Below are 15,242 nucleotides of genomic sequence, written 5' to 3' on the forward strand. Positions count from 1 at the left end.
CATGAAGTTGTCATAAATGCTATCTTTGCTTTATGCTCACAAGAATGGGCTTACAAATCCAAGGTGTCATCTAGTCTTTGCAATAGGTACACATCTCTTACCGTAGCCTTATTCAAAGGTATGACATCAATGTTAAAGCAATATGATCTATCTAAATTTCTAATAAGATGTAGTGGATAGGACCAAGGGCCTTTTGTGTGTCTGATAATACTATCCTTGAGTACCTATTGCCTGAGTTCATCATATATTTTTTGGATTTCATCATTTTCCAGCTTAGACATTTTTGAGTTGTTGACATAGGTCTTGCTTAATGTGTAGGGATCCTCTAACTTAGATCTTCTTCTTTGATTTGTTGACATAGGCCCTAAGTCACACATAGGGATCTCATATTGTAGCCTTATTCAAAGGTATGGCATCGATTAAAAGCAATACACTTTATCTAATTTTTTAAATAAGATCTCGTTCATAGGACCATGGGGCTTTTGAGTCTGATAATACCATCTTTGAGTATTATCTATACCTCTTTTCTTATTTCATCATATGTTTTTCAGATTTCATCATTTTGTAAATTAGATATTTTCCCTTTGGGTTGTTGACATAGTCTTAAGCCATGTGTAAGATTCAAAGTTATCACATCAATGTAAAGGAAATATGGTTTATCTACTTTTTTAATGATATGTGGTTGATAGGACCATGGGGCTCTTGAGTATCTAATATTATCATGTGTACCTATTTTCTAGTTTCCCATCTTCTTTTTTAATGTTGTTGACACAAGCCTTGATGTGTACGGATCTCATGAACTACATCTGCAATCATGACAATAAAAAAATTTGGACCAAACACGATTGAAAAGGAACACAAAAACTGCTAAACTATAGTATAGTCCAAAGTTGATCTCGTGTTTGGTGGAATTGAATCGATCAATTGGGCATTTTGTATTTGGATAAGTTATTGACAATGATTTTCAACACGGCATAGTGGTTGCATAAGAAACATCTTAGCCTCTGTTGACTCTCTTTATCTGAAAGTTTAGTTTTTTTATTGCGATGGCCTTTTAGGAAATTTCATGAGGCAAACTAAGGGTCAAGTGTAGGCAGAGAATTGGGTGTATTTAGTACAGGAACGAAAGGACTAATTTTTACTTTAAAATTTGACAATTTGAATTCAATTGTTTGAGCTATATTACTAATGCCTCATTTAGAGTTTGGGACTTTATTCTTGTGTCTAGTGAAATGTCTGGAAGTCTTGGTAAAAGAAAATGCTCTAAATCCTCAAGGGTGTTCGGATTAATATTCTTAAGTTATAGATGTGGTTAAATTAAAATGGTATACTCATAATTGTATATTTTGGTGGAACACAGTCATCCACAGATTGTTCTTGTATCTGTTTAACTTCAAAGTGGTTGAATTAGGATTGGAGCTAAATGAAGATGGCCTTTTGGGAAATTTCATGAGGCAAACATTACTAATGCTTCATTTAGAGTTTGGGACGTTGTTCTTGTGTCTAGTATGAAATGTCTGGAAGTCTTGGTCAAAAAAAGAAAAAGCTTTAAATCCTCAAGGGTGCTTGGATTAACTCTAAGTAAGATGTGACTGAACTTGACTCCAAACTTTGATACAGTCTCTTTGAGGTCTTGCAAGAGTGCATTTTTACTACGTGTGGATTTTTAAAGGTGGTTGTTGTCAATGTATTGTTTGTACATGTGGCCATGATAGTTGATCGATGAATCGAATTTTTTATACCTTGATGCCACTATTCCCTATGGTGATCATCTACTTTCTGCATATCCAACCATCTATGATAATTGGCCAACTTGTAGAGACGTCGAGCCACAAAATGATGTGTTCCCAAGTGTGCTACGAAAAGCTTTGGATCAAGCTCTACAATTGTGGCCCATTCTTAATGAGCTCGAAGGAAGCAGATTGGATGTTAGGTTTGCAACATTTAAATTGGATAGAATGAGCTTTGAAAGGAGTGTAACTAAGTGTCTCTAACATGATTTGGAATTGTGGGTGTTGTCTTTCTATATTTGTTCACAAATCATGCTGCATATATATCCTTAAGTTATAGATGTGGTTGAATTAAAATGGTATACTTAGAATTGAATATTTTGGTGGAACATAGTCATCCATAGATTGTTTTTGTATCTGTTTAACTTCAAAATGGTTGAATTAGGATTGGAGATAAATGAAGACCCATAAGGGACTAGTGTTGCACTGCGTGTATTTAGGATGTTGCATAGGTCATAAAATATTGAAATGTGGAACTTGATTGCTTGGCATAGACATCTCCACCAAAATGTAAAACATGTAAGTGTAAGGAAGAAGATGAATAAGAGGGACAGGACAAAGGTGTAGAGAACTAAAGAGCTTGGGCAAATAAGAAGGCTAGCTTGCTTCCTCTTTTATTTGTTTATTGGGGTCATTACAATCGCATTAGCATAACTGTTAGCACCATGCATCCTCATGAGTCAGAATTAGTTGGCTGCTACACTGGCTTATCCATGCTAGCCAATCTATAATGTATAGAGATGCCAAACTTGCCTAGTCTTTGAAAATTCATCTATAGAATCATGTGAGTGGAACAACTAGTCTCTTCATATGTGCTTGTGAAAATTGTCCAAAATTCCTATGATATGTACCACTCTTGGTTATGAGACAAATTTGCCATGGATGAAGCACCTTGGGTGATGCGATACGTGGATCAATGGTAGACATACACAAGGTATGTGTTGGGTCAGGTAGGAGCTTTGTGGTTCAATGATGCACTCCACGTTATCATAGTGTCATTGGTAGGTTGTATTAGACAAAGGGCTTGGTGATGTTGTTTTTCGAATGTGAGGCCATCGAGTGTTGATGCAATGGCGCTTGTTGGAATAGTTACATAGGGTGCCTTAGCTAGCTTGAATGCTTTTTTTTTTTTTTTGGGGAAAAAAGTAGCTTATATATTAGAAAAAAAGGGGGGTGGTCAGCCCAAGAAAAGACCTACAAAATTTGATCAAAAGCGGGCCTTAAGCCTTAGACCTTCGTTGTAGACCTTCCCTTGCTTGAATGTTAGGGAGTGTGGTTACAACTACGTGTCCCAAATGGATGGGCGAGAGGAGGGTTTGGTGTGATGGACAACCTTGCATGTGTGCATGAGGCGTATTTTACTATTGGCTACAATCCTTGTTAAGGTGGCTACTATGCTTAACATGTCTTTGGGCTTGTGAAAGTGAAAAGTTTTGGTGGTTGGGTGATGTGAGGAGTGATTGGTTAAAAAGGCAAGCAAGAACGGAGGACCTTGAGCAATTGTGAAGCATAGGCTTGTAATCATGAGGTGGGGAGATGAACTCAAGAAGATTTTGAATGGAAAGGTCGAATGAGATGGGAAGGAATGTGGGGAGATTGACATGTAAGCAGGTAGAGTCCATGTGTTAGATAGAAGTGGTGAGTGCAAGTTTGAGGTAAAGGAGAATTGCATGCCTCTACCTCTTATCAAAGTTGATGGGATGAGGAGCTAATTTTAATGAAAGTTTACTATGATATGATGGGTGACTCTTGAAGTTTTGCCTATGGGAGAGAATCGTGGCTATGGTGACGCATAAGCTACCTTGAAATGTCCATCATTTTCTTGGATATAGAGGAGGTTGATCGAATGGTTAGGATCAATTCTTCGAGTGTGAGCGGCTTTGATGGAGTAGGGAGAGTTGGGGGGGGCCATTTTCGCCTTAAAAAATGGCTCGTGGTCAGCTCGTGAGCCATTTTTTGGGCACCTTTCCTGGTCTCATCAAAGTGGTCATGTGTCACGATAGACAAATTGGGCAGGTCTCGGATTACGATTCATAAAAAAATTTGATCCAACAATTGAGATTGTCATTTTGCCGACCCTACCCTTCGATGGTGTGAGCCAATTCCTAGGAGGAAAGTGGGGCGCCGGCGATGACCGACCGTAGGCCAAGAGTTGGTTGCCCACTTTTTGATTGAGAATCGGCGCTTGGAGCTGCATCCGGACCGTCAAAGGCAGGGGAAGCGGTGCACACGCGTTGATTATTACTAGACGTGTACGAGGCAGAGATTGGTAGTGTTAGCGTTGGCGCGCCGGCTATCCTGATCAAATCCAAAATCTGCTCGGTCATCTTTGAGACCACCGATTACCATTATGGATCATGAGTGATTTGATGGAAGGTATGAGCATTGATCAGATGGTGGAGATCTAAGCTGGGGTGATGGAAGCATGTGAGGAGGTGCGAGGGACTGGGAGGGGAGGATTAAGGAAAGGGGAGGAAGGAGTGCGGCGGGATAAGTAGTGTGTGCGGCAGCAGCTGCTGCTAATTAATCAGCGCTAGGCAGGCGTGCAAAGGAAAGCAGACTGTGAGCAAGGCCATAGTAGCAGTGGTGGTAGTGGAGGTATTAGTAGTAGTAGTAGTAGTAGTAGGAGTAGTAGTAGGAGAGGTTGCTTGTGCTGTGTGTCCTGCAGCCGGCCACCAGATCCTCCTCTTCCTTTGCTACGTGACCATTTCTATTTCTTCATAGCTTCGCCGCCACCACCACCACCACCACCACCACCATTGCCCTTCTTCCCTATCATCATCTGCCTCCTCCTCCCACGGTACGTCCCCTCCTCCTCCTTCCCTTCTCACGTTCACACTCTCCTCCTCCTCCTTCGCCTCCTTCGTCATCTTCGCCCTCCTTCTCACCACATTTTCAGCTTCATCACCCTCTCCCTTCTTCCCTCCACTCCTCATTCACCTCCACCTTCCCAATTCGCTGCTTCGATTTGCCTACCCCTCGCCTCAGCACCCACCACCTCCCCCCCTGCCTTGTCAGCCTCGTGCCCCTCCTTCTTCGGTGCCTCCGCTCCCAACGCCCGCTTGTCGGCCTCCCCAGTTCTAGGGACATTTTACCTTCTCGATCCCCTGCCAACTTGAACGTAGATCACGCACCCATCCGTGTTTCGTTGCGTGTTCCACTTCCAGTGACTGGTTCCGCGACCCCTAATATATTGGCAGCAGGATCTCTGACGTGATTGCCTACGTGGCCCTTGCTTCCTCCGAAATCTTTGCCTTCCAGCGTTGAATGTTGTTCATGGTAGCAGTCAAGCGTCGTAGCCGTCAGATCTTACGGAAATGTGATTTCTGTGTACTCCTGTTTCCTGGACTACAAAAGCTCACCACGGTAGTAAAGTCTGAATTTTCGTTGGCCCTCCAAAAGAGCACAGCTATATGCGAACGACGATTCCCGTTCCCATAGTGCATTTGCAAGGGACAACTTCCAATCCTAAAGGCTTAGCACGAGCATTACAGCAAAACGTCTTCTTTCATGGGAGTGGTAGTTTTTAGAACGACCTATGCGGCTTGAACCCGTAAACAATTTTTTATATATATGAACTTCTGCATCAAGCTTTAAACGCATATTGAACCTTATTGCCATTATGTCCATCATTACATGTTGGGAGTCCATTTTATTACATTGGGACATTACATGTTGGGAGTCCATTTTATTACATATTCCCAATGGTTATCCTCCCTCGTATGCAATAAGTTAAAAGTGCTTGCATGACATCAACCTCCAATTGAAGGCCATTTATAGCAATGTAAGTCTCATAGGGGTCTGTTTTTGGTTTTGGTTGATTGTAATGGCTGCTGTTATGTAGGAGAAAGGCTGATTCGATGGAGGGTTGACGCGGCTCAGTGTGCCAGTTGAGGATTTTGTGTGGAGGATATCAAACATTCCTGTCCAAATGTGAGAAATCTAAGGCTGATTAGGTTATACTATCCAGGATGTTGTGATTGACCGTTTGCTGATAAATAGGTTTCCTGAATGCAAGTGAGTGGTTGGACTCAGTGGACAGGTATTGAATTTTTGATTTTGATTTCCTGACAGACTTGGTGATTGACAGATGAAGCCGTGTTTGAACTCACTTCTTGTTGATGATTGTTGGTGGAAGGTTAGATAATCATATCAGGAGTCTGTTGAAGTGTAGCATGAAATTCTATTTTGTTCCCCTTTATTTTGTAACCAGCCAGGAGAGATGTTTATCCTTCGTTGTTCATGCTTTGTATTTTGATTTTTTCTCCTACCATGTGATAGTATGATTCTCAATCACAAGAAGGGGATTATGTATAAAAGAAGAGATGGACTAGGTTTTGGGATCAAAAAATAACCCTGGAACTTCCAGATTGGAACGTCCTGTGGTTGCTGGAATATTGTGGCTAAGGGTGGTATTCGTAGCTTCCTTCTGTTCGTAGCTTATTGGCAAACCGTGTGACCTTTTGTCGCTTCTATTCATGGAAGCACTGGACATACATTTCACAAAGTGGAAAACATACTGTACGTTTTTATAAAATAAAATAGGAGCTGGGACTTGTAAAGAAAACGTCAAAATGTAGATTTTGTTCTTAGTTGCAATGATCGGATAATGCTCAATATTGTATGCGGCTCACATGGTTGATGCATACTACAACTGCCTTTGAGAGGGAGGTTCACTTTCATCATGCAAATTCCTCCCTCTCATTCTTGACCCACTTTATGTCACAAACTAGAGGTTTTATGATACCATTGTTATATGTTGGAATAGTTATCAATATAGCACCTCACTTACAGCGACAAATTTATCCGCACTAAGATTCTTGGAGCCATAGTTGTTCTTTTGCATCCATCTTTATGCCTTGTGGCATACTTGCCATTTCAGAATCATCTTTTCGATAGTTATTCTTTTACATCCATCTTTAGGCCTTGTGGCGTATTTGCCCTTTCAGAATCATGGGACTGCTATGGGTCCTCCTCAGAATGGTCACTTATGATATGCTCTTCTCCACCTGCGTGATTAACCGGTCATGGAATCTTGAGCTATTGAGACTTAGTTAGAAATAAAGAACTCATAACACCACATTACGGGGTCAAGATGGGAATCTCCCTTTATCCAAGCTTTTGATAAACTTTGAGACAAATCATAAGGTTGAGGGACTTGCACTTACAATCCTTATAAAACCAAATTAAGTGAAATTCTTCAAGAGTCATCTTTGTTAATAAAATCGTCTTCTTCGATGCCATTATTTATTCTCCAAATCTCTCAAAATGTTTGGAAGCTTATGGCTTATGATCTTCCAAAGCTTCTCTTCATGCACAGCACAATCTCATTGAACATGTTGATATATATATATCAAGAGTAGCTTCATGCTTGTCAAACCTTATACATTGTAGAGCAGTTCAATTTACTGTTTTAAATTCTCAGACGTGAATGGAATTTCAGATGGAATAGTTGTATCATCACATCAAAGCACCATTTCTGTAAGAAGAAGGCAATCAAAATCACAATAAGTAGAAGACAACCACTTTGTGCTTAGCATAAACCCCTAGAACATACTTTAAAAGTTGTAGTGTGTAGAACCACTGAATTCCAGATGGGGTCTCTGGGTATAAGACAGCCATAATTCGAAGTGCAGCTCTGAGCTAGCTGTTTGGCTGCGCCTTAGAAGCCTTCATAATTGAACTCAATCCTTGTGATCATTCGGATCTGAGTCTCTTTGAGAGTTTTTAGTGCACATGTCTGTTGAAATTGGATCTAACTGAGAATTCTCCTTCCTTCCTTTGGTTCACACTCTCCTGCTGCATGGGAGGTCTAGCTGGTATCAAGGTCAATTAGGGTACATGTCTCTGGTTTTTCAGCCATGGTGTCAGGGACAAGGAAGTGAGATCTAAGAGCTAGGGATCTAGAGGGAGGTGAGATCTGAAGCCAGGAGTTGTATGCCTTGGTGATCAAGCCGTCCAAACTAGATCAACTTGGACAACTAAAAAAGCAAGGCGACGTCTACTCACTGAGGTGTGATAAGAAGTCAGTCTGTTGTGATTGAGAATTGTCTTTGTAGTTCAATCATGCTGAACGTTGGCAGGGTGTGTGGACCAAAGATAAGGATTTGGGGTCACCTGGTGCGTTGTGGGGGATAATTGAAGAAGTAGAGAAACAGCCTGCAGATCAAGTGGCTAAGTCAATTGAGATGATCTCATCCATGAGGTCAACATCTATTGTACTTTGGCTATATAAGGCTACTTCTACATGGTAATAGATATGCTCTTTGGTCTACTCTTTCAAGCTATGGATTCCTACATCTATCCTCCTTGAGCTCTCCCACTCCTCACCCACCAACTCCAACAGTTGGTATCAGAGCGGTTCTTTCAACCATAGCCTCTCCATGATCAAATCTGATCCTACCGTCGTTTTTTGGCTCAGGCCACTCTTGTCCAGCTATTGGCCCTGTTCCAGGCCTGCGCCGCTCTTTTGTTGTCCATTATATTCTTAACATTTCTACCCACCATGATGCTGCTCAGCCACACCGCCATTCTTTTGGAGACACTTGCATCACTTTGATTCTGCTCAGTTGTTGTAAGTGGCTGGAAATTAAGTACTTGCTGGTTATTAACTGTTCACTGCCCTTTTAAGATTCCAAAGGCCGGTTATAGTGGTTCCATTGCCGGGATTTCGCCATTTTCTTCAAGAGGGTGTGCCGGTGGTTCTGTTTGGGTCAGGACAACAAATACTAGTTGCTGTAATAAATTTGCAGCCTGGAGAATTTTTCAGCCATGGCACATAGCATTGATGGTGAGGAGAAAACGGGCTCTTTTGATTATACTGCATGGTGGGAGGAAGATGAGGAACAGGCCGTTGAATCAGCACATGCCGCTGAGGGTTCTCGACATGAAGAGGAAGAAGTTGAGGAGCCAAATGCAGATGAATAGTTCAGAGCATAGTTGCAGGTAACCGCTCAGACTTTTGCATAGTTGATGCAAGATCCACGTTTTGCAGAGTTGGTGGATCCCCTTTGAAGCTTGAGAAGAAGAAGAAGACTCAGCAATCTGGTGCAAATGCCTCCTTCATCATGTATGGGGAAATCCCCAGAGCTTTCCATTTTTCGGTTCAAGACAGTAGGCTTTACCTCCATCTTCTATGGAGGTTTAGTATTTCAGGTGATGGTTGGACAGCCTGAGCAAGGCATGGGGATGTCGGGAAATTTTTCTTTTCGATGTCAGCCTGGCATGCAAGGCTATCAAAGACATATGTTTGGAGGTATGCCTAGTATGATGCTTAACGTGATGTATGGTAACATTGGGATGTAGACTGCTATGCCCGGTATGATGGGAATTTTTTTGGGAATGCCCGGAATGAATGCAATGGGATCAGGTATGGTCAATCTTGTTGTGAGTAGTGGGCAGAGTGCCACTCATCTTGGTAATATTATGCAGCCCCTGTATTTACAGCCACCTGCCTATGATAATCTCACACCTAAGGCGAAGTAGAAAGACTATAAAGAGGGCGGTTCAGCTGTAAAATTTGACACTTTTAATGGGAACCAAGACCGGTTGAAAGCTCTTACTTTTATTCAGCAGTTTGATGCGGCTTTACTCAGGTGGGAATTTCATGGAGTCGTCAAAAATTTGAAAGGCCGCCACTTTCTTGAAGGGAAATGCTTTGCAATGATGGACAAATCTCCTCTTGCAAGGGAGAGCACCCACCCCATGGGTGGAGTTGAAGCAGGTCTTTTCAATTGCATGGTTGAACACTACATTGAAGTTGACATCATGACTGTTTGGCATAAATTGGATGCTGATAGGTGCCGCAATCTAGAAGAATACAACAAGAAATTTTGGGAAGCCCTATTGCTAGTTAGTTCCTAGCGGCATGTACCATTGTCTGAGCAGGTAGAGAAATATTGCTGTGGATTGCTGAAAGGGAGTTCGAGACTTTTGCATGAAGTCCAAGGTTTCTAACATGTCTCAATTGATAGAAAATGCCTATACAGCTTATGCTTTGCTACAGGGCAGGACCAGTGGCTTTAAGGGCAGCAAGAAAGAAGAGTTCAAAAGGAAGAAAGAGTTCAAACAGAAGGAGAAATTTGGTGGACCTTGAAGAGCTACTTTGGTTGCAGGACAACGGCGTGTTCTCAGGTGACGGCCTACTAGATCAACAGAAGAGGAGAAACAAGTCCTTAGAGAGCTGAACAGATGTTGCTGCAAGGAAGAGGGCCATTAGGTGCATGAACGCTTGCACAAGAAGAAAAGAAAGCATCCTTTGAAGGATAAAGATGAACAGAAGGTGGAACCCAAAGCTGATCAAAAGGGCAAGAAGCAAAAGCCATCTAATATGATTACTGATAAGAAACAAGAAGATGATACTGAGCTTTGTAGAGCTTGGGGCAAAGTTCGTGATTAGACCGCTGTATTTTTCTTTGACCCAGGTGCTAAAGCAAATTTTATTTCTCATGAGCTAAGTATACGCTCAGAAGAAATGGGTTCACTTACCCAAGCAGACATGGCTGCTACAAGGCTGAGTACATCCATCACTCCGATCATTGGAAAGCTCCGTCTTCATATCCAGAGTTATGTTGATATCGAAGAATTTTACATCATGTCTGTGAATGGTTGTGATGTGCTTTTGGGAATTCCATGGTGTTACCGTCTTTGGGCTATTGTTGATACTTTCAATAAAACAGCTACCTTCACTCATAGGGAAAAGACTCGTGTGCTTGATGTAAAACTCAAAGGAGAGTCCATTCTGGTTGTATCCGCTTTTGCAATTACTTTAGTCTTAAGTAATGAAAAAGCATATTTCTGCGTATTTGATTTTTGCCAAAGAAAAAGAGAGAGAAGATGATCAGCCTTTTGAGCTTTATGAGTATCTTGTCATGCCATTCGGGTTAACCAATGCTCCCGCCACATTCAATCGAACGATGGACATGATTTTTAGAGAACACAGGTCCTTTGTGGGCACATTCTTCGATGACATCATTGCTTTGTCCAAAAGTGAAGCAGAACATCGAAAGCATCTTGCGGTCGTGTTTGACGAGTCGAGAAAACATAAGTTGGTCATTAGTGCGAAGAAAGTGAATTCTTTATGCCAGAAATTCACTTTCTTGGGCATATGATATCCACAGACGGAGTTCGGATGGATCTGGGGAAGGTTGAAGCAATCAAGAATTGGCCACCACTTAGGAACATCCATGAAGTATGGAGCTTTCTTGGGTTATACTTGTGCTATAGGAGGTTTATTTGTTACTTTGCTGAGATTGCCTAACCTCTGCATGCTTTGCAAAAGAAGGGAGTATCTTTGTGCTGGACTTCCAAAGAAATTGCAGCTTTTGAAACATGCACAATCTGAAAATGAAACATATACAGAAAATTGGCCCAGCGCATGTGCTTCTTAGATAATTTTCTCTGTGTGAGAAAATACCTTAGTGAAGAATGATCCGTTTGAACATAGAAATCAGCACCCAACAAGTAGTGCTTCCACTGAGAGGGAGCATGAATTACAGAAAGCATCTCCTTTTCATAAATCTGAAAATTCGTTTCCGTAGGCTGCAACACCTTGCTCTCATAAGCAACGACCCTTCCATCCTACATAAGAACTCCTCCAATGTTGCCACATGCATCACACTGGACAGCGAAGGGCTTTCTCAAATCTGGCAAGATTAGGGCAGGGTCAGAACACAACTTTTCTTTCAGCTCTTCTTGGGAACAATAATGTGGTTGCAGATGCACTCTCTAGAAGCGTGTGCCGAATGCGGTATCTAAGAAACCATAGGTTTCTGTAGTATGCTACGGATGCTAACTTTGCACGGATATATGATCAGTTGTCTGAGGGGCTGAGAATTGATCATTATGTTCTTTGAGATCATTTTCTGTCGATGCATGGCTGTTTGTGTGTCACAAAGCAGTTGAGGGCTGAGGTGTTGGCTGAAAGTCATGTTCCTCCTTATGCAAGACAGAGAGGAATAGATGCAATTGTGAAGGCTATTGAGTACTTCTTTTATTGGCCAGCTTTGCGATGTGATGTTGAAGCGTATGCTAGAACTTGCATCACCTGTTAGAAAGTGAAGTATGATAGGCACAAAACCTCTCGACTGTTACAGCCGAGCATACCTCGTACAATGTTAGGTCATGATGGTATGTGGACCAATATTTGTAGGTTCAGTAAACATGCTCATTTTATTCCGGTGAGTGAAAAAATTACAGCAGACCAGATGGCAAAGCTTTTCATGTCTCATGTTTTCAGATACCATGAAATGCCACAGTCTATCATCAGAGAGATAGGGACCCGCGGATGACAAGTTTATTCTGGAGAGGATTGTTTGAAAATATGGGGACCACGCTGAATTTCTTATCCTCGTTTCATCCACAGTCTGACGGATGAGGCTTACAGGAAAATCAAGATCGCTCTCCAGAGGTCTCAGGACAAGCAAAAGAGAGCCGCTGACCGTTATCGTCGTGAGTTGAAATTCAAAGAAGATGATTGGGTTCTCTTACGCTTTTAGAAAGCATGGTTGAAAGCTGTATGTGAAGCTTGGTATGAGGTACTGTGGTCCCTTTCAGATTCTGCAAAAGATCAATAATGTAGCTTAGAGGCTGAAGTTACCGGATCATTGGAAGATTCACAATGCGTTTCATGTGAGTCTTTTGAAACCATTTCAGGGAGACGTGCCAGAGGATATGCCTCCTAAAGAACAGCCTAAAGTTGAAGAAATGGATGAAATCTTGGTTCCGGAACAGATTCTGGCACACAAGGAATGCAATGTAAAAAGTAGAGTTATCTGCCACTATCTGGTTAAATTCAGAAATTATCCAGCTATTGATGTGAAGTGGATGGAGGAAGGTGAACTGGCAGATTCACCTGAGTTGTTGCAGCTCTACCTAGAGGCATTTCAGCTTGAGCCGACTTCGGTTGGGGCTCATTTAGGCTCTGGAGCATTGTCTGATGCTCAAGAGGGAGGTAGCACCTCCAGTTCCTTGGTTCAGACTGTTCCTGATATCTAGAGGCCGCTTGGTGACACTGTCGGTCTCACCCGAGGTACGGCTTGCTGACAGTATATCTGCCGTGAGACTTCTGGATCAGTGTACTAGTTACTGTCAGCTTCTGTTTATGTATCTGGAATGGCTGATTATCTTGAGCTCTACCGAGCCATACCTTGTATATATTTTCTGATTTTTCTATGCTGTTTATGCATTTCTGATGTTCCAAGCACATATCTAAACAGGTACCTATAATATTGGCAGAGTTTGCCACTCATTATTTTCATTTTTCTAATTTTTGTGCTTGCTGTTTTGAACGAGCAAACAAGGATGTTTGCTGTTCTTCAAGAGGGGGTCTGTCACAAGGACGTGAATTTCTAGTTTTCAGGAATTTACGGTGACTGACCTGGCTTCAAACTGACTAAATTTGTAAAGGATACTTCAGTGCAATTAATTCCATGGGCCAAGGCAAAGGATCTGAGGGTTAGAGAGGGGTAAAATTCTAGTGACTTGCAGGGCAAGCAAAGGCAGCTATCCACACACCTTCCCGTAGTCAATTTCTCTGATCTGCCATCAACCAGAAGCCCTGCAAGGTCCCAGACTGCAAAATTGCCCTTTCCAAGAGCTGTTACATGAATTCACAATTCACCAGGGCCTTCCGGGAGCTGTTTGCTGAAATCACAATTCTTCAGGGTTTGCCTTCTAGGACATGCGTTTGCTGTTGGTTCAACTCATCCAGGGCTGCATCAGAGTTCCCAGGCAGGTCGATTCACTTTTTGCATGCTTCCAGGGCTGATCCAGTTGATTCGCAGGTTGCAGGAGCCTGCCAGGGCTGATTTGTGAAATCACAATTGGCCAAGGGACTGTTCTGTTTTGTCGTTTCCAATTTCGTATCTATTTGGGCTGCTCCGGGGTCGCTTTCAGGTTGTCTCATCTGCTAGGGCCATCCAAGGCTTCTAGGGTTGGCGATTTTCTCTTGTAGATCTCCAGGCTTGGCGATTTTCCTCCAACAGGTTTCCAGGGTTGTTTTTACTGATTTTCACCTGCCAAGGTGCCAGAGAACTTGCCTATGGAGATTCGTTTTCATGCGTACTGCTCTTCTAGGGTTCCCGAGCCTTCTGATCAGTTGATTGCTTTCCGGAATCTTTCTAGAACCTTCAGATCCTATTGCTTTGTTGCAGCCAGCCTTTTTGTTGCCAGGAACAGCCAGGTTTGGTTGTTTTGCTGGCCTCTGTCTTGCCAGGACTACCTTGATGGGTATTAGAGATGCCAGGACAGATTTGGCTGATTTCTCTCTTGCTAGGACTCCCCTAGTGGGAAACAGAGCTGCCAGGTTAGAACTGTCAAAAATTGGAAGAAGGGTTGCCATGGGATGTTGCACTGGACTGGGATGCCTTTTCTGTGATCACGTAGCAGGACGGAAGTGCCTGTGAATGGATTATTCAGTTTGCTGTCTTTGGGCTGACACACGGCAGTACTTTCTTTATATTTGAACGCCTTCTGAGTAAAAGATAAAGAAATACTGAAAGGGGCGCTACGTTTAGGGCCAATCTAGTGTCTGGTGCTGGACGAGGGCAATCTAGCTCTTGGGTGTTGTTTTCTAAGTTGTTCTGGTTTGCTGCGGACTGTTCTGCCCGAGTAGATCCTAGAGTCCAAGTGCTGAAGTTGGGCATCCGTAAAGGATTATTGTCTGTACAAGCATAGTGTATAGGGATTTTCTCATTTCCCAATTCCATAGGTGTGATTTGTTGCATTTATTTTGGAAGCTCTATAACTCTTTCAAACCTCCTAGTACTCTCCTCTCCGCACATGCATTCCATTTGTAGTTGTCTGAGAAATCCAGCCCTAGATATTCATATGTGTTGACTTTTTCTAGGGGCTCTCCTTTGAAGGTGACATCCACCTATTAGATGCGTGTTCCAATCACCATTATCTTTGTCTTATCTATGCTGACCTGCATTCCCAAGTGCATGCAGAATTCTCTCCATGCATCTAAATGTGCTTGCAAGTTCTCCTTGCTCTTTGCAAAGAATGCCACATCGTTTGTGTAGATAAGCATTAGCAAAGCGTATCCTGCAATTTGCACATCCTCCCTGCTATGTATTTTCATCCATTTTTCCAAATCATCAATAAAGATGCCAAAAAGCGTTGGTGAGAGAGCGCACCCTTGCTTCACTCCTATATCGCTGCTTACGATAGATTTTCTCTTGGAACATGATCTGTCTACTAGTGGCTGTGCTAGCTTTGCTAAAACTCTCTCATAGAGTCGATATGTCGCTTCTTTGAGTTCTAGCGGCTAGAGGGACTCGAAGTTTTCTAGCCTGTCCAACAATGTCTTACAGCGGGACTGTATTGAATGCTTTCTTGAAATCAACAAAGAACAATAGACAATGTCTTTCTATGTTTGGCTCCTTCTGCGCGCACGCACACACACACACACTTTTTTTGGTAAAATCCAGTGTATTTATATTCTCATAAATT

At 42.3% G+C, this 15,242-nt stretch overlaps 1 protein-coding gene across 2 annotated transcripts in view; it reads left to right on the top strand.

Annotated features, from left to right (window-relative positions):
• Positions 1-4,456: 4,456 nt before the first annotated feature.
• LOC147884465 (uncharacterized) overlaps positions 4,457-15,242 on the top strand; it is a 46,957-nt gene continuing 36,171 nt past the window's right edge. Inside the window, exons 1-2 of one of the 2 annotated variants that reach the window (XM_087398527.1) lie at positions 4,457-4,590; positions 5,635-5,723. Coding sequence is in view for 1 of the 2 variants with exons in the window: in XM_087398526.1 (XP_087254652.1) it covers positions 5,881-5,928 (48 nt within the window). In the remaining variant the exon portion in view is untranslated. Of the gene's footprint in view, positions 4,591-5,634; positions 5,724-5,864; positions 5,929-15,242 lie in introns of those variants that run through there. The other variant, XM_087398526.1, reaches the window with a different exon arrangement.

Source organism: Dipteris shenzhenensis, chromosome 27 (assembly GCF_047967505.1).
Source record: "Dipteris shenzhenensis isolate YYH24624 ecotype China chromosome 27, Dip_SZ_1.0, whole genome shotgun sequence".
Classification (NCBI taxonomy): Eukaryota; Viridiplantae; Streptophyta; class Polypodiopsida; order Gleicheniales; family Dipteridaceae; genus Dipteris; species Dipteris shenzhenensis.